We start from the raw sequence: 21932 nt of genomic DNA, 5'->3' as shown, positions 1-21932 counted from the left end.
TTCCGAGTGCCTATAGGTATATTTGCTTTTACTGTCATATATTTCCAATAGTTTTGTATGTAGAACCTACAAAGTTCTACATTTTCGTAAGTAAAAGGCTTGTATTTTTATACTTTATTTTTTTTAAAGAATTTAGCTGACTTTTTTTAGTTCATTTAAAAAAAATAATTTAATAATCCATTACAGTTCATGGTCCGATTGACCAATTAACATTTTTCAATTAATTAATACTTATGAAAGGTATTGGTTGAGATAAAAAAGACAGCGTCACGAGCGGGATTCGAACCCATGACCTTCGGCTAAATATGCCGCTGCTCTACCACTTGAGCTATTGTGATTTCGATCCGCTCGGAAGCAAACTTCCCATCTCAACCACACCTCTCAAATTTTCCCACCTTTTTGCCATATTTCAAATGTCGTGTAATCGGATTGGATTCTCGACGACAAATGAAAGCCACGGAGAGCTTTAGTGAAGTATACTTAATTTTAAATCATTAAATTCACTAATTTCGTGGTCCGCTTGATCAATTGATATATAACAATTAATTAAGGTTTTTAGTTGAGATAAAAAAAAAGTCAATGGCACGAGCGGGATTCACGAAATTAGTGAATTTAATGATTTAAAATGAAGTATACTTCTCTAAAGCTCTCCGTGGCCATTTCATTTGTCGCCGAGAATCCAATTCGATTCATTTGAAAAATGGCAAAAAGGAGGGAAAATTCAAAAGGTGGGGTTGAGATGGGAAGTTAGTGTCCGAGTGGATAAAATTATAGATTTACTCCGGACTTACAATTTTAAGCCGTATCGCTCTCATCTTGTCCAGGAACTTCGGTACTCTGATTATGACAGGCTTCTTACGGAAAATTCCTAAACGGTTGGAATTTTCAAACGTGGGCAAAGGAAAATCCGAGAATTTCGTACTCTCATCATAATAATTGCTGCCGGTTTCTTGGTGATGGGACGGCAACTGCTCCGTATCTCCTCGTATTACGAGCAACACGAATAAACGTTTTTTTTTTGTTTACTCTGGGGTGATCAGGAAATTTCTGGGAGTACAACTGGACTCCACGACCACCACTATCAATGAAGCAGTCGTACATATCAACTAGCTGTTGATGAGAAATCGATTCTTCGGTTCATTTTGATTGGAATACTGAATGTAACAAATGGGCACTGTTATAAAAAAATTTTACTTCCAGGAATTAAGATTTCCTCTCACAATGCCAGTTGGACAAACAATGACAGAATGTAAACAATAAAGGCAATTAACGTTTACTTTAGTGAAGAAGTAAATTATTCGAATTAATTAAGGAAACAAACGAAATGCGTTCTTTCAAACTTTCTGCCATAACTTTGTCATTTTTCGACCAATTTAAAATGCAATGCACCATTGTTTTCAGCGTAAAAAAATCCTTTAAAATGATGCGTCAGTATGTATAGGGTCATATTTTACATGTTGAAGTTGAGATGGGCTTGAGGTACCCTGAATATTATTTCAACAAAAAAAGGTAGTCTAAACTAAAAAATATTAAGCACTTGTTTTAACACCCTGCATATATTGTATATTTATTTACATATTTAAACAATATTGTTAATCTATTATTTTTTTAATTTTATATATGTTTTATGTTATGAAAAATGGGTAAATTGGATTAATTCGGAAAATATTATATTATTTAAAAAAAAATACTTCTGATGTAAAAAATTCATATTATTGAAATTTTATTTTATGTTTTGTATATTATTAAAAATAGGTAAATTTGATTAATTCCGAAAACATTATATTATTTTTTTTTTAAATTACTTCTGATGTAAAAAAGTCATATTATTTTTATTTTTTATGTTTTGTATATTATTGAAAATGGGTAAATTTGATTAATTCCGAAAACATATTATTTTTTTTTTATTGTAAAAAATTCATATTATTTTTATTTTATATATGTTTTGCATATTATTAAAAATGGGTAAATTTGATTAATTCCGAAAACATATTTTTTTTTTTATTGTAAAAAATTCATATTATTTTTATTTAATATATGTTTTGCATATTATTAAAAATGGGTAAATTTGATTAATTCCGAAAACATATTTTTTTGAAAAATTACTTCTGATGTAAAAAATTCATATTACTTTTATTTTATGTTTTGTATATTATTAAAAATGGGTAAATTTGATTAATTCGGAAAATATTATATTATTTTAAAAAAACTTCTTATGTAAAAAATTCATATTATTGTAATTTTATTTTATGTTTTGTATATTATTAAAAATAGGTAAATTTGATTAATTCCGAAAACATTTTTTTTTTAAATTACTTCTGAAGTAAAAAATTCATATTATTTTTATTTTTTGTTTTGTATATTATTGAAAATGGGTAAATTTGATTTTTTTTTAATTACTTCTGAAGTAAAAAATTCATATTATTTTTATTTTTATTTTGTTTTTATATTATTAAAAATGGTAAATTTGATTAATTCCGAAAACATTATTTTTTTTTAATTGTAAAAAATTCATATTATTTTTATTTTATATATGTTTTGCATATTATTAAAAATGGGTAAATTTGATTAATTCCGAAAACATATTATTTGTTTGAAAAATTACTTCTGATATAAAAAATTCATATTACTTTTATTTTATGTTTTGTATATTATTAAAAATGGGTAAATTTGATTAATTCGGAAAATATTATTTTTTTTTTAATTACTTCTGATATACAAAATGCATATTATTTTTATTTTGTTTTGTATATTATTGAAAATGGGTAAATTTGATTAATTCCGAAAACATATTATTTTTTTTAAATTACTTCTGATATAAAAAATTCATATTATTTTTATTTTTATTTTATATATGTTTTGTATATTATTAAAAATGGGTAAATTTGATTAATTCCGAAAACATTATTTTTTAAAACTTCTGATGTAAAAAATCCATAGCGGTTTGTCTTATCTAGACTACCCTTCCGTCTTTATTCCCATTAAACGGTTAGTGGAATAACAGTAAATGCGGTAGGATTTTATTCCGTTGTGTCAAAGTAGGTCCATGAGGATTGAGGAGTGAGGAGGCAGGAGGCAGGCCAGGCAGCATGTGCAGGTGGCAGATGCCGTTTCCAGCATTCATCGCAAAGGGGGGAGTCGGCCGCAGTGTCCGAGGGAAACAGCCCGAGACGACCGCACAGCAATCAGATAATAGACTCGTCGGCTGACCGCCACCGGCCACAATCTGCCCCCGGCACGCCCTCGCCCTCGTCACGGCCGTTTGCCAATTTACGACTCGGATTCGACCGTTTCCTCCTCTCGGATCCCATCCCCCTTCCATAAATCACTCCCGTCGGTTTTCACTCATTCCGATTGCCTGCGTATAACTCACTCGTCCGATTTCGATTGATAAGACCCGACTACGCTTTGAAACCTAAAAAGCGACTGGAATAAGACTCGATCTGTGCAAGATCGCATTCCGAGCCTTTTTTGATGGATGGGGTCCTAGTGGTGATGATTCATTGGAGTGCCGTCAAAGCTGGCGTGAAAAAACGAGACCACACACCTGTTTGTGGGTGCAGGAAATACTGCGTATTTCTACACTCGAGTAGCCAAAGGAACATATCACACATCGTTCGTTACATGGTTCCATTTCTAACTGTCCAAATATCAAAATTAGAGTAAATCTATACGACTGGCGTACTCACATAAAACTCCGTTACAAGCATAGCCGCCTCCAAGTATAACAGTTCATCATCAAACCCTGCTCCTGGACGCAAAACGCCCACATCGCCGAACTTCGCAACAGGTGAAGGTTTCTTCAAGGTCACCTTTTTCATTAACTACTGCAATGATCTGGATTGTCTTTGAGGATTTTATATTATTATTTTTAACAACAAAAAATATAATTTTAATCTATTTGACTTTTTGAAAAATTAAATTTTTAATAAAGTCTTTAAAACAAATATCAATTTTTTATATAAATAACAAAACAGTATTCATTAAATTGTTTTATGTAGATTTTTAGATATGTAGATGTAGATTTTATGTAGAAACTTACATCCGTCCAACTTGGCTGTAAGGGCTCAAACTTCAAAATAAGTTAAAACGTACCAAGTTATAAACGGACTGACATGGTGCATCAGAAATTCCCACTACACCTAGATCTACAACTAGTAGTTGAAGCACGACAAAATCATCTGTACTCCATTATAAACCACTTACCAACTGATGTACTCCTACAGCATCAAGGTCTTTCTTGAGGTCTCTAAGGTGTCTACAGAAAAAGCTGACTGGCTTCCAGCAAAATATGTGTATTTGACTTTTTGACTCCATTCAAACAAAATACTAAGCTAAGCTGATTCTATCACAAGATTGCAACGAATATGAGACTTTGTTAAACTGTGTTCACTTTCAATTATATGAAATTTATCAATTTCAATTAAGAATTCTTTTACCCGACATTCAAAGGGCCGAAATAACCTAAACCTAAATAAATGATCTCACAAAAATAGCATAGGCTTTATTCTTGTGCAATATTAATTTAATTATATGCGTGTTTTTGTGTGCCGATTTCCACATTTGTTAATTTGAAGCCGTTGATAATGGCAAGTTAGGTATTGCACCATATTTGCAACAACTTCCAACATATCGTTGACACCATGTTAAAGTGACGAATGTGAAAAGTGGAGAAATCCATATTCGTCACTTTAACATGGTGTCAACGATATAGTCCATGTACCTATCTTCAATTCCTGATGAGTTACAATTTTTTATTTTTTCCAAAGAAATTACCTAACCAGAGAAAAACTACTAATTTTATCTTACATAAGTTTCAGTTAAGAACCTTAATAAATGCTCAAATTTGAAAAATAAACAGTGGTTTTTTGTAGGATTAGGAATGCCCTTTTGCTTAATCATAGATATTGTCAAACTTCACGAAAAGTTCATGTTTAATAAGCTTTCAAACGATAAAGAATATCCATAATCCCTTCTGATTGTAGTTGATTTACTGTGTATCAATTGTTGCAAAGTATACATGAGATAAATAATCTCGGCTCAGGTGGGAATTGAAAACACAGGCATTGTATTCTGGCTCAACACTTCCCACTTTGATCTTGTTCTAATGGTAGGTTGAAATGAAAAATTATATATTGTTTCATCAGTTGCACCTTCATGGCTCAAACTCTTTTCACGAGTATGCAGATATTTTTTATATTTTGTGTACGAGCTTTGTAACGGGAATGTCCTATCAGCAATACTAGTGTCTTTTCCAGACCGAAATGTTCCTCATACCTATTTCCCAGGACCTATCAGCGCTTTGACGAAACAGGTAAATGTATCAGTTAACACAAACTGGATGGGTTATTTATTAAGGTTCTTAACTGAAAATTATCTCAGATGAAAGTAGAAGTGTTTTCCTATGGCAAGGTAAAGTTTTCATGGAAAAACTTAACAAAAATTCGTAACTCGTCAGGACTGCACCCCATAAAAGGAAAAAAAAAAAAAAGATAATCAAGCATTATCTGTCTGGCCAGTCTGGCCAATAAAAAAATATACACACCACAGTTCTAATTTAAGATTTCATGCATGAATAAATTCCATTTTATCATTATCATTCACTATTATCAACCTTAGATTGTCTCAAGATCAATCTGTTACTAATTATTTAAAAATAGGTTCAAAAAATGGATCAACACAAGCAAATGGTTCTGTTATCGAACTTTCAGTTAGTTATCTTCTTGCAATTACTTTTCAAATTAGAACTGAATGTCAAATTAATTTTATTAATTAAAAAATTGTGAAATCATGATTACGGCAACATAAACCATCGAAAGCTCGACAATAAAACAACTCACTTATGTTACACCTTCCTTTAATTTTGCCTTTTAATATAAAATAATTTCACCTTTGAAGAAGTATAAGCGATAATAAATCTATCGGATGAAATACCTTCGATATAAATACAAAATTGCTATTTCTGGTATGCGACAAAAAGAAAACAAATTGCATTAAAAATTTAATTGAACAACTCAAAAAGTTGTTTTGTACAAAATTGATTGAAATTCTATTCATAATTCCATTGCTAAGACATTCATTTGACACTATTTACATATAAGAATGAGATGTTGATAAAGATTGTGTAGGGTGGTTGCGAGTCATTGCAGTCTCTTTTTTTGAGAGAGAATTCCGATAGTTTGAAGTATTTTGGCAATTAGCCTACTGAATTTCTTGTAGCAAACTGATAATTAAGGATGTATTTTGTGTCTCTGGACCACTCTGGTGAATTTGAAGTCAGACTCATTGACAAGCGGGTGGCCATCATCCTTTGTGACGAGCAGAATCGCCAGCTTCCTTTCTCATGGCAGCATTCTTGTTGCAAGTGCCAATATTTATTAGTGAGAAGAATTCGGGCTCACTTCGACAAAGGAAACTCGTAAGACGTTAATCAGGCAAGAAACACCAATGATGATATCGTATCCCATTGTAAGTGTGAGAGAGAAAAATTGTCAGCAAAGGTTGTGAAGGCGCTGAAGCTATCAGCGGCGATTCCAGACTAAGCTACCTGTAAAGAAAATGCTGTAGAGCTGTAAAAACAAATTACTTACCACCGGCTGAAAAACCCACCACTCCTAAGAGATCAAACAACTTTTCAACCCTCAAAAATGAAAAAAAAAAATGACCCAACAATACCAAATTAAATCTTGTAATTCTCAGAAAGGAAAAAAGAAAGAAAGAGAAAAATTAAATCTGTAAAATTCTAATATCTAAAGATAAGGGGGAGTGTAAAGATATTATGGAAAAGGGATGGGGATAAATGGGGTAGGGTAGGCACAGATGGCTTACCCTCCAAGCCTCGACCTAACACTTGTTGAACGGACAGCCCTATCATGGAGTGGAGTAAGTTGCAGGAGAGAGAGATAGAGATAAATTCTGCCATTCTGCATCTATTCATTATTTCTTTCTCCTATCCCTCTCACGGACCCTTTCTCGATCCCGGTCTCGATCCCGATCTCTGTCCCTCTCTCTTTCCCTATCTCTCTCTTTATCTTTATCCCTCCTCGACTCTGTCTTTCTCTGTTCAGCTTGGGCCAACCTCCTTTCGTGTTCGGCCAATTGTTGCCTCCTCATCTCCTCTCTCACCACTATCTACAATCGAAACAACAAACAAAATAGTGATTACTGTTTAAACAAACAGATAAATAAAATAAAAATGTTTGTTTACCTGTGCGGTTGTTAGAGGAAGCCAATATATTCGAGGGGTAGCTTTTGTCTTCCGGAAGAGACCGTCTAACAGTTTAGCTGGAGCTTCATTGTCTTTCTTTTTTAGTTTTCCTTACAAAAAAGAACAAAAAATAATATAACATTAACAAATAAATAATATATATGTACAAATCAAAATATTAATAAAACTATAAGTATAAAGTAAATTTAATTAAATGAGCATAAAAAGTTATTTATAGATTTTAAAAAAAGTTATATTTGATGTAATAATTTCATTGTAGGTTAACATAAAAAACAAAAATGTTATGCAGAATATTACAATTTGGTATGATAATACTGCTTTTTTCCATGTTTTAACAAACATTCTATAAGCAGAGTAGGTCAGAAAATGGCCAAAACTTGGATTTGAACTCATTGTTGCGATTCTAGTGTTAAAAAAACTTTAGATATCAACTTTCACGGAAAATAATTTTTTTGGCAGATAATTTTGACGTCCTTTTGTGCAACTAACCTTCCGTGCTTTCATTTTTCTCAAAACCGATTTTCATGGTTGATACTTTGTTTAAAAGAAATGACAAAAGTGCATTTTATAATTTTATCAACCATTAAAATCGGACTATTATTTCCATGGAAAAAAAAAACCAAAAAAAAACGAGCTTATTTTTTGACAGATAATTTTCTTCTTTTGAGCATTTTCTCATAGAAATCTTCTATATAAATTTTTTTGGTAAATATGTCGTTAAAAAGTGACGTTACTCTTAATTCAAATGCATTGGAGACGAGAAATGCACCCATGCACATTCTGATAAATATGTGAATAAATGCAATTCTTACGAGGGATTTCAGATTTTTCTGGACTGTGCTGGCGCCTCCGGTTTTCTGAATCAAGTTTGTTTTTATCCTTATTTTTGACCCATTCTTCTTTTTTCACCTCGAGCTGCGTCTGATTGGGAGCTTGGTTTTCATTGCCAGGCATCTTGCCCATGTCCCATTCCCTAATTGAGGTTGTGACCTGTACATAAATACAAAATATTACTTGGCAAGACACTAATATCGTTTTTCAATTAGAAGATTAATTGACAAAGAATTTACAAAAAGAAAAAAAAAACAATAATTATATAAATTCACTAATTTCATGGTCCACTTGACCAATTAATATATTACAATTAATTAAGGTTTTTAGTTGAGATAAAAAAGACAATGGCAAGAGCGGGATTCGAACCCACGATCTTCGCCTCGATACGCCGCTGCTCTACCACTTGAGCTATCGTGACCTCGATCCACTCGAACACCAACTTCCTATCTCAACCCCACCTTTTGAGTTTTCCCTCCTTTTTGCCATTTTTCAAATGTCGTGTAATCGGATTAGATTCTCGGCGACAAATGAAATGGCCACGGAGAGCTTTAGTAAAGTATACTTCATTTTAATTAATTAAATTCACTAATTTCGTGGTCCGCTTGACTAATTAATATATTACAATTAATTAAGGTTTTTAGTTGACATAAAAAAGACATTGGCACGAGCGGGATTCGAACCCACGATCTTCGGCTAGATACCCCGCTGCTCTACCACTTGAGCTATCGTGACCTCGATCCACTCGGACACTAACTTCCCATCTCAACCCCACCTTTTAAATTTTCCCTGCTTTTCGCCATTTTTCAATCAGCTGAGAATCCAATCCGATTACACGACATTTGAAAAATTTCTTAAATGAAAAACAAATCTCATATGCTCAAATTAAGTACAAATAGTTACCCGTCGAGATGAAGGTTTGATAATGTTCTTTTCAATTCCCCAAGTAGCTTCCTTGACTTCAAGCCTTTCATTCTTGTCAATGGCAGCTACCTCTTGTTTAATCGCCGCGTTGTGCTCTTCCTCGGCAAGTCGGAGCATTATATTAAGGTTTTGTTCATTTGAAAATTCAACTTTCAATGTCTTTGGGTTGTTGACAGGCCATCTGACGCCATGAAGGGCGTGCCTCGTCTCTACAGCCATTTCCACAGTCGTATACTAAAATTCAGTAAAGCTTGTAATTGTGTTTTTTTTTTTTTAATATATATGATTTATAAAAATAAACAATTACCTTGACATAACATTTAGATTTGATTTTATCAATAAAGAAACCGTTTGGTGCCAAAGTTCCTGTTCGAGCTAAAAGCTCCTTTAACTGTGGTACAGTAAAAGGCCTAACAAGATTGGTTATGTACAATATGTTTGTTGCTTTTTTAACTGATGGACTCGGTGACTTCCTTAATGTTTTGGCATCATCAGAAACAATTGATATTTTCCTAGCAGCTAAAAATAAAGAAAAATTAATCAAACCAACTTGAACTGATACGGGATACATTTCAACATCATTGAATTAAGTTTTTTTAATTAATCTAATAGAAAAAGCTCATATTTTGAAACTCTTCTATTAAAAGTAATATTGTTGATAAAATCAATGGTGCTTTTACCTCATTTTAATTACAGTCCTCAACATTAGAATCGATTTGAATATTAAATAAAACATTCCTTTAAACTATAGATATAACTTGCCTTTATGATTTTCTTGATTGTTGACTTTGACATCTACCTTTGGCTCATCCTTGTGCTTGATAATAATCTTTTTTTTCTTCACCTCATTATTATCCAACCCCTCCTCCTTAAAGCTTCTCTTACGTTCAGGCGTCTTAGACTTCTTGTCTTTGGATTCTCTAAGGTGCTTGCTCTCGTGCCCTCCAGGACCCTCGTCTTCCTCTGCAGCCACCCCATCGTCTTGCGACTCTAATATCAACTTTTTCTTCTCGGCTTCTTCCTTCTCAATCGTAAGCATTTCTTTTACTTCCTCCAAAGGCACAGGTGCAACGTCAGGAACCAAAGTCTATCAATTATGTATTATTTGTAACAACATACAATAGACTGACATAAAAATATAAGGAAGGTGTATTTTAATTGGGATATTAAAATTACCTTTAGCGTTAATGAAGAAATGGCAATTTGAGAATCTTTCTGTGGTTTAATTTGTTTACTTGTCCTTCTTTTTCTCAGACTAGTTGGTATTTCCTCTAAAATAAAATAAAAATTAATTAATTACTAGAGCATATATAATTTAAGAAAAAAAAATGATCAGTAAATCAACTAAACTTTACCTGTTAGCCTTTTCAATGCAGTCGGTCTTGCTCGTGACTCCTAAAAATGTTATACTTGGCATTAAAAATATTGACACGGAAAATTTTCACTTCACCAACAAATAATGACCATTGTCTGTTTTTTCACAGGTTCTGGAGTTTCTGCAGCTGAGGATATTTCTCCTTCTTCTTTTGTTGTGTCTAAATCAGAATCTGGCGTTTTGGCGCTATCGTTCACTTTCTTCTCCTTCTCCTCTGGTATCTCCTTAGCACCCTTAGCTGCAGCCCTCTCATTCAGTTTCTTTGCAATCTCCTCCATAGCAATCTCTTCCATGGCAATTTCATTGGATAATGAGATATCAATGCTTGCATTTTCCAACTTTTCATTTACTGGCTCTCTGTTTAGAAAAAAAAAGGCACGTGTTAATATATTGAAATTATTTGTTAATACTAGTTTCCATTTAAATTCTGAGCTACTTTGTGGATATTTTTTCTTTTGTACAGTCCTCTTTTTCATCCTGAGTCTCTTCATTGATTGCCACCTGGTTGGCTTCCACCACCATAGATTCACATTCACTAGATTTCTGTACGTCGGACCCCTCGACAGTAGTGTCTAGTTCACCTTCCTCTTTTTCCGGGATCGAAGGCCGATTAACAATCGGAGTTTCAGCGATGTCTGCCGGTTTCTGCACTTCAACCTCTTTCTCTGTTGTCTTTTCTGCTTTCTCCTCGCTGAGATTTCCCTCTTTGTCAGCACTCTCCTTTTCAGTCGGTGCTTCCTGTTTCACATTCTCTTCGGGGTTTATCTGAAGTGGAGCTTCTGAATCTGTATGAGAACCGGTCGATTCGGCACTCTCAGGGTCGTGCTTCTCTTTGGTAGCCCTTGCGAAAGAAAAATTTCTACGTCACAAAGAGAGGTTGATCAAAAACTAATTTGATTTATAAACAAACATGCACTAAATTTATCATCAAATGAATAACAACAGAAGATAAGCATTATTGTCATTCTTACAAACTCATCAAAAACAAAAAACTAATCCTTTTTAATAAGATAGTTCCTACTCACAATAAGGAAAAAAAAGTATAAGTAAAAAAAACTATTCTACAAACTCCTATTTTAATTGCAAGAAAGATGCTCGGTTGTTTATAATGACTCTGATGGTGTTCTCAACCTGTCTTTAATACCATACTCTGTGCTCATACTATAAACTTTTTTTTTTTGGTTTTGCTGATTTAACATAGAGCAAAAAAATTAATTAAGGTTTGTTAGTTGAGATAAAAAAGTCAATGGCACGAGCAGGATTCGAACCCACGACCTTCGGCTTGATACGCCGTTACTCTACCACTTGAGCTATCGTGACTTCGATCCCCTCGGGCACTAATTTCCCATCTCAACCCCACCTTTTGAATATTCCCTCCTTTTTGCCATTTTTCAAATGTCATGTAATCGGATTGGATTCTCGGCGACAAATGAAATGGCCACGGAGAGCTTTAGTGAAGTGTACTGGTCGTGGTCTGTTTGACTTGGTAGTTTGGTCATTTCCATTCTGCCCTGAATATCCTGTTATATATAATATCATGGCAGATAAAAATATCAGAAATAATCAAAAAAAGTTCATCACTTCTCAAACCCAACAACCACAAAATATGTTTTTATGAGAGTATTTCTAATTAACTAATCATAAAATGAGCCACTGGCGAGGCTATGAGGTTGGCTGACAATATGAAGCTGGCCAGTGGTTATAAAAAAAACAGAGAAACACAAAAGATCTACTCAGGTCGAGGTGCAGTAGGTTTTGTGGCCACCTTATTTGTCCCTAGCCCTAATTTGTTTTAATTTTGAAAACAGGACTTGCAATACATGTGAATCTGCGACTACCAAAAATACTTATTTTTGTACACACTTAACTGGATCTGTATTTGCCATGGTCAATGAGTTAAGACTATATTAGGAGAAAGGTTAAGTATAATTTAAATTTTTTTCTAAGAATACTGAAAGTAAGAACCCTCCAAGCTGTGAGCATATAAAGAAGAGACTATTTTTTCCGCCCTTGCACTTAACTTATGTTTTCATCTCGCATTTTCCAATTTAAAACTATTTTAACCACATCAAGACACAAATTTATAATTAATAAAAGTACTTCATGCTGGAATGTATACAGAAGAGGAAAATACAGCATTTCAAGCTTCTGAAAATTTATACAAATATTTTTTTAATCAGCGACAAAATACCTTTTTGTATACCTCTTCCTTCTTGGAGATGTTGTCTCCTTTGTCGGTGAAGACGAAGACTCGGCGGAATCAGTTAATCTTTGCCTACAAATTTTCAGCTTCTGGATCTCACCACCTGATCCGTTAGAGCTCTGAACTTTCCATGTCAAGCCCTCTTCTTCATTTTCAGCAGGTTTAGCCTCTTCAGGCTGAAACAGATGAATTTATATAGACATATACTCTAGTACAATAAAGTAAAGTAATCCTTTTCAAACTGGAAAGGTTTTATATTTTACTTTATTTATTTTTTAAATTATTCTCAAATAAAATTCCAATGAATGTAGGGATTTGAACCCAGAACAGCGAGTATGCAAACGGGAATTGAATTCCCTCATGACTGAGGTATTATAATAAATAATCAATTAATTAAGGTTTTTAGTTGAAATAAAAAAGTCAGTGTCACGAGTGGGATTTGAACCCACGACCTTCGACTTGATACGCCGGCTCAAGGTGGGGTTGAGATGGGAAGTTAGTGCCTGAGAGGATCGAAGTCACGATAGCTCAAGTGGTAGAGTAGCGGTGTATCAAGCCGAAGGTCGTGGGTTCGAATCCCACTCATGACACTGACTTTTTTATCTCAACTAAAAACCTTAATTAATTGAATGATATTAATTGGTCAAACGGACCACAAAAAATAATGAATTTAAAAAATAAACGATATTAATATTTTACCTTAGCAGGCTGAGCTTCCCAAAATTTACTATCATCCTTCCATTCTTTGTCATCAGAGTTTTCAACCACCTCTTCGCTCTTTGCTTTTTCTACCATCTCTGCTTCCATGTCTGGAGTATTTTTGGTCCTGGCGGATCGCCTGAGCCTGGTATGAGCATCAGAAGTTTCTGCCTGGTTTTTTAATTATCATCGGGTTATTATTTGACATAATGTTTAGAATATCCTTTATAACATACCTTCTCCTCATGTTTTTCCCTCTTGGTTTCTTTTTCAACAGGAATGTCAGGTTCTGGCTCTGATTCCGAGGTAGACTTCTTCCTCCGTCTCGTCTGTCGACTACTTTTTCTAGTCGAAGCTTTCTCTACGGATTTATCGGGTGTACCGTGCTTATTCCTTTCACTCTTTCTAACCATAATCCTGTAAAGTACAAATGTATTAGTATAAAATATTTGTCCTTCTAATAAATTATTAACAATATAAAATATATAAAATATTTACATGATATTCATGAAATATTTTGTATTGATTTAAGCTTTGAGAATAGGATCAGTAAATAACTATCAAAGTAAATCTATCAACAAACAACAACGTTTACACAAAAGGCTATCAATTATGGGGAAAAAATCAGCTTGGCAAGAATATTGTGCTTTTCTTAATAGAGCATCCTTAGTAAAGACAATTCAGTCAAACCTAAGGTTAAAGAATTTATATACCCCAAGATTACACACTGCAGTCGGGAAGTGGATGGTTCAAAAGCTGTTCCCAAGGTCTAACAATAAATAGGAAAATAATGACAATATGTGTGCAATTTTAGCAGATCCTTTTGTTCTTAAAAAATAAATGATGCGCTCAAAGCAAAAAGTAAATCTGCACCAGGATGTGACCGAATACACTAACTTAATGCTAGTAAACCTATCGCCCCATGAGCAAAATTATTATTTACTAAAATTTGGTTAAATAAATCAAGATACTATTGAAACTATTGAAAAAGTACATTGACAATTCCAATTTTAATGTCATATGGAGAGCACTCCAATTTCCCGAATTCATACCAGCCTATTGTGCTAATGTCATGTGTCCTGAAAACCTATGAATGGATTATTAAGGTTACAATGGTGGCTGGAGAATAATAAAATTTTGCCTGAAAGCCAGTATGGTTTTCGAAAAGTTCTATACATTCAGCATGTCTAATCTAACCTTATTATTAACATATATGATGCTTTCCCTGACTCAAAAAATGCTGCAGCTTTATTCCTTGATATCTCTCCTTCAACAATGTAGTTATTACCCTTCCGTGTATTAAATTGAAAAAATTTGTCTTCCTTGTTTGATAGTTCATAACATAAACTCGATATCCTCTAGAGAAATTATGCAGAATGAAATTGTTGATAACCTTGCCAAACAAGCATTTAAAAATGGCATTCTTGAAAATGTATAAATTCCCCCCCCTTTGACATCAAATCGTGTTTCCACAAAAAATCAGGTCTAAATGGCAATCTTCCCTACGGGGTAGTTCAGTAGGAATGTTTTATTAATCTATTAACCCTTATATAAATAAATTTTCGTGGTAATATAAGCAAAAATAAATGCTCAACCATCAACAGACTGTGGAACAACCATGGAATCTGCGCCTCCTATTTGCACAAAAAATAAAAGAGACAATCCTGACTGTGAGCTATGTGGTCTTCCTGATGAATTAGAGCATGTAGTAATGATCAATTAGTGCGCCAGCACATGGACATATTTTGGACAAGATGCACGGACTCAAAGGTTAAATACATTGTTTCTTATTTACATACCATTCAGTGTCCATGTGCCAAGCTCATATAGCCTATTCTTAATTGGATGAGGATGACCTCTTCTACTAATCAGATCCTCCAAGGGCACCTACCGACAGTGCTCTTGACATGCTTCTCTGTCAATCCAGCTGCCACTTTCTTTTCTTTCTTTCTTTTTTTTTTTCTTTCTATTATGGTCAGCAATAACGAGTCGATGCAAAGTAAGCAGAGCCATCATATTTTGAATCACCTCAAGCACATACAAAATCGCATACAATCGTGTAGATGCTACAGTGGTGAGAGTGACCATGAAGTCACCACCTTCGCGATATATGTCATGTAGTTAAGACAAGGCAAAAATTTGGTGTTCCTTGATCTAAGTACTAAGAACTTAGCATGTTGACTTGGTTCACACGGCTAATTCCAAATCTAGAGAGTATTCTGAATGATTAACTAAATTGAGCAAGTGTATCAACAAAACTGCTGTTGGTGTCAAGACATTTGAACCCAATATATTACTTTGTAACAGTAAGTGAACTGCACTAGTGAGTCAATGCGAATATGGTAGATTTTGTGGCTAAATGCAAACCGTTTTACTATTGAAATAAAACCTGTTAGCCATTGTGTACTGATGTGACAGCCCTGCGGAACAGTTATGCCCACATGTATATCATGTGCCTATCACAATGTTTTACTGTAGTAGATACAACAAAATCGTAATTTATAATTTGAATCACTACTTCCCACTTATACCTATGGCCCTCCTTTAAAATGTAAAACTAATTCATATGTAAACCCAAATCAGTTCGATTTTATGATTCTTATTCTTGTAATTACAGTTATGAAAAACTGTGTTTTTGTTCTTCATCGACCGCCCGCTATAGGATTTTTTTCAAAAACGCCAACACCCTGAGGGTTGATATGATATCTGATATTGTGAACCCTTGTTTAAAAAAAATAAATAAATAAAAATAAATAAATAAAAGTAGGGACCCTTCACATTACTGAGATAAAGTTAGCCTTGAGTCGGTAAATGAAAATAGTTCAGAGACTTTTTTTTAATATATAACTCTGTATATGTACGTTGTTAAGTTCTACATATTGAATACTATTACATATTATATGGTTTATGTTGTTTACGAAAGTTTACAGTTGCAAGTTTAAAGTTAATCACTTGAGCCCATTACTATTTTAACTTAAAAGGTTTGCTTATATTTCACCGTTTGGACTTTTTTACTGCGTGTACATTAGACTCTCATTATACATGGGGTATATGTAATAAACATTACCGCAAATAATAGGAAACGCCTCAAATTTCAGGCTTCGAAGCATTTTTTTTTTTCAATCTGCATACCAATCAGGCACTTTCTGAAAAGCAAGTGCCTATCGTCAATGTTATGTATGAACTTATGAACAGTACAACAAAGATTAATTATTAGGCAAAGTATGTTTGTTTTAAAATTAGTGTCACAAGTGTTACTCGAAATTCCTAACCTACGGATCAGTACCCCATTGAATATTAGCAAAAAAGTTATAGGTTGAGAGGTGGTTGGTGTCTCGAGGACAGAAGTCATGACAGCTCAAGCACTGGCGTACGGATCCAGAGGTTGTGGATACGAGTCCCACTTGTGACACTAATTTTTCAATTTAACCATACTTTGTATAATAATTAAAATAATTATTTTGATTAAAAGGACAAACTAAAAACAGGATCAAATTAAGGTTATCGACCTGCAGTATACAATGCTGTGAGTTGGATCTTCAGGAGGTTAAATGACAGATGAATTTAAAGAAACAAGGAAACAGCTTCCAGGTTCAGCCAAGCTTTCGGCAATTTATATCGCCAACTCAGGGCGTAAATTTATTGAAAACAATTTATACAAATTTTTTGACAAAAAAAAAACAGTACAATTTTGAAAAGATAAAAGCATTTTGAAAATTTGTCTTTTATCTTTTCACAATTGTACTATTTTTTGTCAAAATTTTTTTTATATTGTTTTCAATAAATTTAGGCCTGATGGCGATATAAATTGCCAAAGCTCAGCTGAACTCGGAAGTTGTTTTCTTGTTTCTTTAAATTCATCCGTCATTTGACTACCTGAAGATCCAACTCACGACAAACTAAAAACATATAACATATTAGTTTCTAACGTTCAAAAACAACATTTTAAGTTTAACTTCTAAAGCTTTAAAACTTCTCGGATTTACAATTTGTTTTTCTAAAGGTTTTCAGAATATTCAGATGTTAAAAGTGTTATAAATTTCTTTAATCAGAACCAACATTCAATTCTCTTCTGTTTAGTGACACTATCAGTATCTAAAACATTTTCTTGAATGTTTTCATATAAGAACATTAGGTTTAATTCCAAAATTTTGCTGTAAATTATTCAAAAATTCTAAACGCATTGAATGCAGAAACAATTGAACCCAGACATAAAAAGAATGATGTTGTATTTCTCCATAAATTATTAAATAAACAGATAAACCGTCCAGAACTCTCCAAATTAATTAACTTTAACATTCATTCTCATAACACCAGGAACCCTCATACTTTCAACTTAGCTTACTGTAGGACCAATTATACTTTTCATTCTTCAATCAACAGAGATCAGAGACAAGCTAACTCCATTGAAATAATTTTTTTTTTTCATTGATAAAAGTACAAAAAAAAATTTGAACTTTTATCTAGTTAATATTTGTAAAACCACCTGTATTTGTGTGTTCTTGTATATTTATTACCTATATTTTAATTCTAGTTTGAGTTTGCCTTGTTTTTATGTATTATTAGGCTTCTGAGCCTGTGTTTGTAATACATAAATAAAAAATAAATAAATATGACAAAGGTTGCATCATGTTACGCTTAGTTGTTTTTCTGTGATTCCCACTCATTCTTCAAGAACTTAATTTGGGGGAGAGGGGCAAATGTAGATGAATGAAAGCACAGAGTACAAAAGCATGGATAACGAGAGTCTACTGTATATTATCTAACTCCGTTCTGGCTAAAAACAAATTTTGAAACATAAAATTGTGAGAGATTTTATTAACAGAAATAGAGTGAAAGACTTGTCGTCCGGGCTGATTCAGACCAACCCGTTATCTTTACTGCTTTGGTTTGAAAATTGTAAAATTCTCCTAAAAAGATAAATCCAGCGGTGACCATGGTGAAACAGTGGACCAAGACTAACAGGCCAAATCTGACAGGGCAGAAGGTTAAGGAGTAACGAACACAAACTTGACTACTATACCACAATTGTTTATCCGGTTAAGACATTGAACAAATTATACCTTTAATCTAAGGTTTCGGTTGAGATGAAAAAGCAACTGTCATGAGCGGTATTCGAACATACGACCTTTGGCTCAATACGCCGCTGCTCTAATTTCTTGAGCAATCATGAGTTCGATCTAACCAGACAACTCTCAACCCACAACCTCTTGAATTTTCCCCCTTTTTGTCATACTCTCAAGTATCATATAATCAGGATTCGATTCTCAGCGACTTATGAAGTGTGGTTAGCAAAGTAAGTACTTCTTTAATTACTGTATTAATCCATATTGAACAGTCTTAATTGAAGGTATTAATTATCTTAATTATACTTTTTATCTAACAATTAATTAAGGTTTTTAGTTGAGATAAAAAAGTCAGTGTGACGAGCGGGATTCGAACCCACGACCTTCAGCTTGATACGCCGCTACTCTACCACTTGAGCTATCGTGACTTCCATCCACCCGGGCATTAACTTCCCATCTCAACCCTACCTTTTTGAATTTTCCCTCCTTTTTGCCTTTTTTCAATCTCTTTTTATATCATCTTCTATATCATCATATATCTTTTTTTATCTCAACTAAAAATCTTAATTAATTGAATGATATTAATTGGTCAAGCGGACCAAGAAAAATAGTGAATTTTTATCTAACGTCAAAGATGAGTTGTTGGTGTCGAAGTGGATCAAAGTCACGATAGCTCAAGTGGTTAGAGCAGCAGCGTATTGAGCCGAAGATCGTGGGTTCAAATCCCACTAACATTTTCATCTCAACCAAAACTTTAGATAATTAAAATAATTAATAAGGTAAATTATGACTAAGAAATATATATGGATTTTAATAACAAATTGAGTCACGTCTAACACACGCAAACGTATCACGTTACTTTAAAAAAAAGCAAATCGATAAGAAAAGTTACATGTATAGAAATATAATGGGCTTGGGGGACTTCGCTCAACGTATATACGATATTCGACAACTTTGTATCCACAAGAAAAAAGGATGGGCGTGTTGGGCGGCCCGGGCGAAACCACAACCTACGGCTGGGAAGTCGGTTTTATTCATGGTAAACCTTGACGTAAAATTGAAATTCGAAGCCGAGTGAGATCCGCTCCAGGCCTGAACGCGTTTCCCCTCGAAAAGTGCTAAATACGACCGTCGATCCGTCTTAGGGTCCGATTCTCGGATCGGGGCGACTGCCTTAGAAATTCCCCGTGCTATAATCCATCGATTTTTTATTTACGGATAATGTATTCGAGGAAGGGTGACGGGAAAGGGGCAGAGCGTGGACGTCCAGTGATAAAATTTTAAAGTAAACAGAAGATCGCCTCCGATACCTGCGCCGCCGAGCTAACCTAAAAGGAAGAAGCGGCGTCGAAGCCCCGGATCGCAAAAGCAAAAATGAAATTCATTTACTGACCTTTTATGCCGTTCGGCTCTGACGAATTAAAATAAAAACCATCAATAGGGAAGCGCCTTTGAAGACGATCAATCGCATCGGTGTCCAAGCCCGGTCGCTCGAGCCTCACTCGACCTTCATTCGACTCGAACAAACCACTAACCAGCCGAGTTTTCGGTGGCACTGGGAAATCGCAACCGCTTCGACTCGACCGGCCGTCGATTGACGCGACTCCGGATTTCGACAAAAAAAAAAAAAAGAAAAATCGTCCGATTCGAGTTTTGACGGAGTTCCCATCAAATTCGAAAACGGACCGAAATTGAAAAAAAGAGTAGGGATTTTTTCTAAAACTGGGCGCCGCGGCCGCGCCCCTCCCGCCGCTCGAAACTTTCGACGGTTGTTTTATCGACAATCTCCACGTCGACCTTTGGCCCCCGGTTTCCATTCCAATCACTTTTAAAAATGAGCTCGATCCCTTTTTCAATTCTATTTAAATTCCGATTTGACGATTTTCATTCCGAATTCCTTGGGACAGTAATCGCTTTCCGATTGGTATAACTGTTTTGTTTGCGACATTGCGACACCCATTCCTTATTGCATATTCTACAGTAATGAATATCTAGACAAATCCTGTTTCCATTTATCTTTCTTCTTTTGTGAACAAAATTATCGAAATATCAACTATACAAAAAGTTATATTGTCCCCTGTTCCGATTCTTGGAGGAAAGAGGGTTGTTTTATTGTCTAAATCCATGTATGATAGTGGTCATTATTGACCATATTAACTATTTCAATTAATTAGTATTTTTATCTAAGTTTTTGATTGAGATGGAAAAGTCAGTGTCACAAGTGGGATTCGAACCCACGACCTTTGGCTCAATACACCGCTGTTCTTACTACTTCAGCTATCGTGACTTCAGAACTGACTGTTGTACTTTTTCGTCTCAACCAAGACCTCCGATAAAAGAATAATAAAAAGTTTTATTGCATATTTCTTTATTTTACAGGCAAAGCCTATTAAATTTATACAATAGTTACAAATATACTTAGGAGAGCTAGTATAATAATATTCATTACAAAACATAAATAGTTAATTAAAGAAACAATTGACCATATTAACTATTTCAATTAATTATTCTTTTATCTAAGTTTTTGGTTGACATGGAAAAGTTAGTGTCACAAGTGGGATTCGAACCCACTGCATCTCATGACTTCTGAATAATTATGGACTAACGGTCACTAATCACCACACATTATGTAGTAATGTATAATTGTAAATATTAAACAAACAGAGCTAAGTGTTTACAGAACGATAATGAGACCCACACAATATGAAAATAGTACATAAACTGATCTAAACGTTTATATCTTGTGTGCAGAAATTAATTTATTTTTAAAAATGCTAATATCAGCTTGGTATGGGAGTTGTGGACAAGCCTTAGCTGTGTGCATTAACCTATTGATGGGACTTTCTTTTATATCTTATTTAGCGGATATGAAGAATGTTTTATGTATCCAGGTTGAGAGATGGGAAAGATTAAAGTTTAATTTGGAAAGTAAATAAGGAGACTCATATTATTTACAAGTTTATAAACGAAGATGATTTCAAGGTAAATTCTTCTCTTTCAAAAGTTAAGATATCAAAGGGATCCAAAATATTAAAGTAGTCTGTATAGCCTGGGGAATTTTAAGTTTGTAAGCTGCATATATTAGAAATTTATTCTGAACCTTTTCTATTTGTTGGATTCGTTTATCATAATGTGAGGGCCAGATAACACAGGAATAATCAAGATGGGAACTTACAAAGGAACAGTAAAGAATTTTGGGGGTTTTCGAGTCAGCGAATTCACTAATCTGATGATGTTCCCGAGAGCTCGATAGCATGTATTTCTGATAAGGGCAATGTGAGAATTGAAATTCAGTTTACTATCAAAAATAACATTGAGATATTAATTTCAGAATTGCCAAAGAAACGTTATCTATAGTATAATCAACACTGCACATTGTGACAACATTGCATTTCTTAATATTCAGCACTATTGAATTCTGCACCATTCATGAGTAGAGTTTGAGTCAGATTGGAGATCAAGACCATCTTGAAGGGTTCTGATGGTTTTATAAAGTTTCAAATCATCAGCATAAAGAAGGAAATTGCTATTCTTAACATATTTAAGTCATTAATGTAGAGATAAAATATTATAGGTGAGAAATGTCCACCTTGTGATACTCCTGAT

General features: G+C 34.0%; 1 protein-coding gene and 1 long non-coding RNA gene across 7 annotated transcripts in view; both read right to left on the bottom strand.

Moving 5' to 3' along the window:
* The window catches only part of LOC106668792, a 53104-nt gene extending 49184 nt beyond the window's left edge, over positions 1-3920 (bottom strand). For 3 of the 4 annotated variants that reach the window (XR_002909813.1, XR_002909812.1, XR_002909814.1), the window contains exon 1: positions 3690-3919. This is a non-coding gene — a long non-coding RNA (uncharacterized LOC106668792). Of the gene's footprint in view, positions 1-3689 lie in introns of all 4 variants that reach the window. The other variant, XR_002909811.1, reaches the window with a different exon arrangement.
* Positions 3921-6020: 2100 nt separating this feature from the next.
* On the bottom strand, positions 6021-19931 carry LOC106668805 (apoptotic chromatin condensation inducer in the nucleus). Of its 3 annotated transcripts, XR_001340817.2 has the most exons (15): positions 19720-19930; positions 13497-13677; positions 13261-13431; positions 12550-12737; positions 10795-11199; positions 10448-10715; positions 10339-10378; positions 10160-10254; positions 9746-10070; positions 9291-9502; positions 8963-9217; positions 8041-8218; positions 7208-7317; positions 6829-7131; positions 6021-6547 (listed from the first exon to the last, which is right to left on the bottom strand). XR_001340817.2 is itself a non-coding variant. In XM_014397922.2 (14 exons), the coding sequence occupies exons 2-14, from the start codon at positions 13671-13673 to the stop codon at positions 6937-6939; spliced, it is 2607 nt and encodes an 868-aa protein (XP_014253408.1). In that variant the 5' UTR covers positions 13674-13677; positions 19720-19931; the 3' UTR covers positions 6021-6936. The 3 variants fall into 3 exon arrangements, 2 of the variants coding, with proteins under 2 accessions (XP_014253408.1, XP_014253406.1); XM_014397922.2 differs by having other exon boundaries at positions 6021-7131; positions 12562-12737; positions 19720-19931; XM_014397920.2 differs by having other exon boundaries at positions 6021-7131.
* Positions 19932-21932: the final 2001 nt, after the last annotated feature.

The sequence above is a fragment of the Cimex lectularius genome, unplaced genomic scaffold (genome assembly GCF_000648675.2).
Source record: "Cimex lectularius strain Harlan isolate CLEC.00 unplaced genomic scaffold, Clec_2.1 scaffold25, whole genome shotgun sequence".
Classification (NCBI taxonomy): domain Eukaryota; kingdom Metazoa; phylum Arthropoda; class Insecta; order Hemiptera; family Cimicidae; genus Cimex; species Cimex lectularius.
The sequence above is the reverse complement of the archived record's forward strand: the minus strand, read 5'-3'. Positions and strand labels throughout refer to the sequence as shown.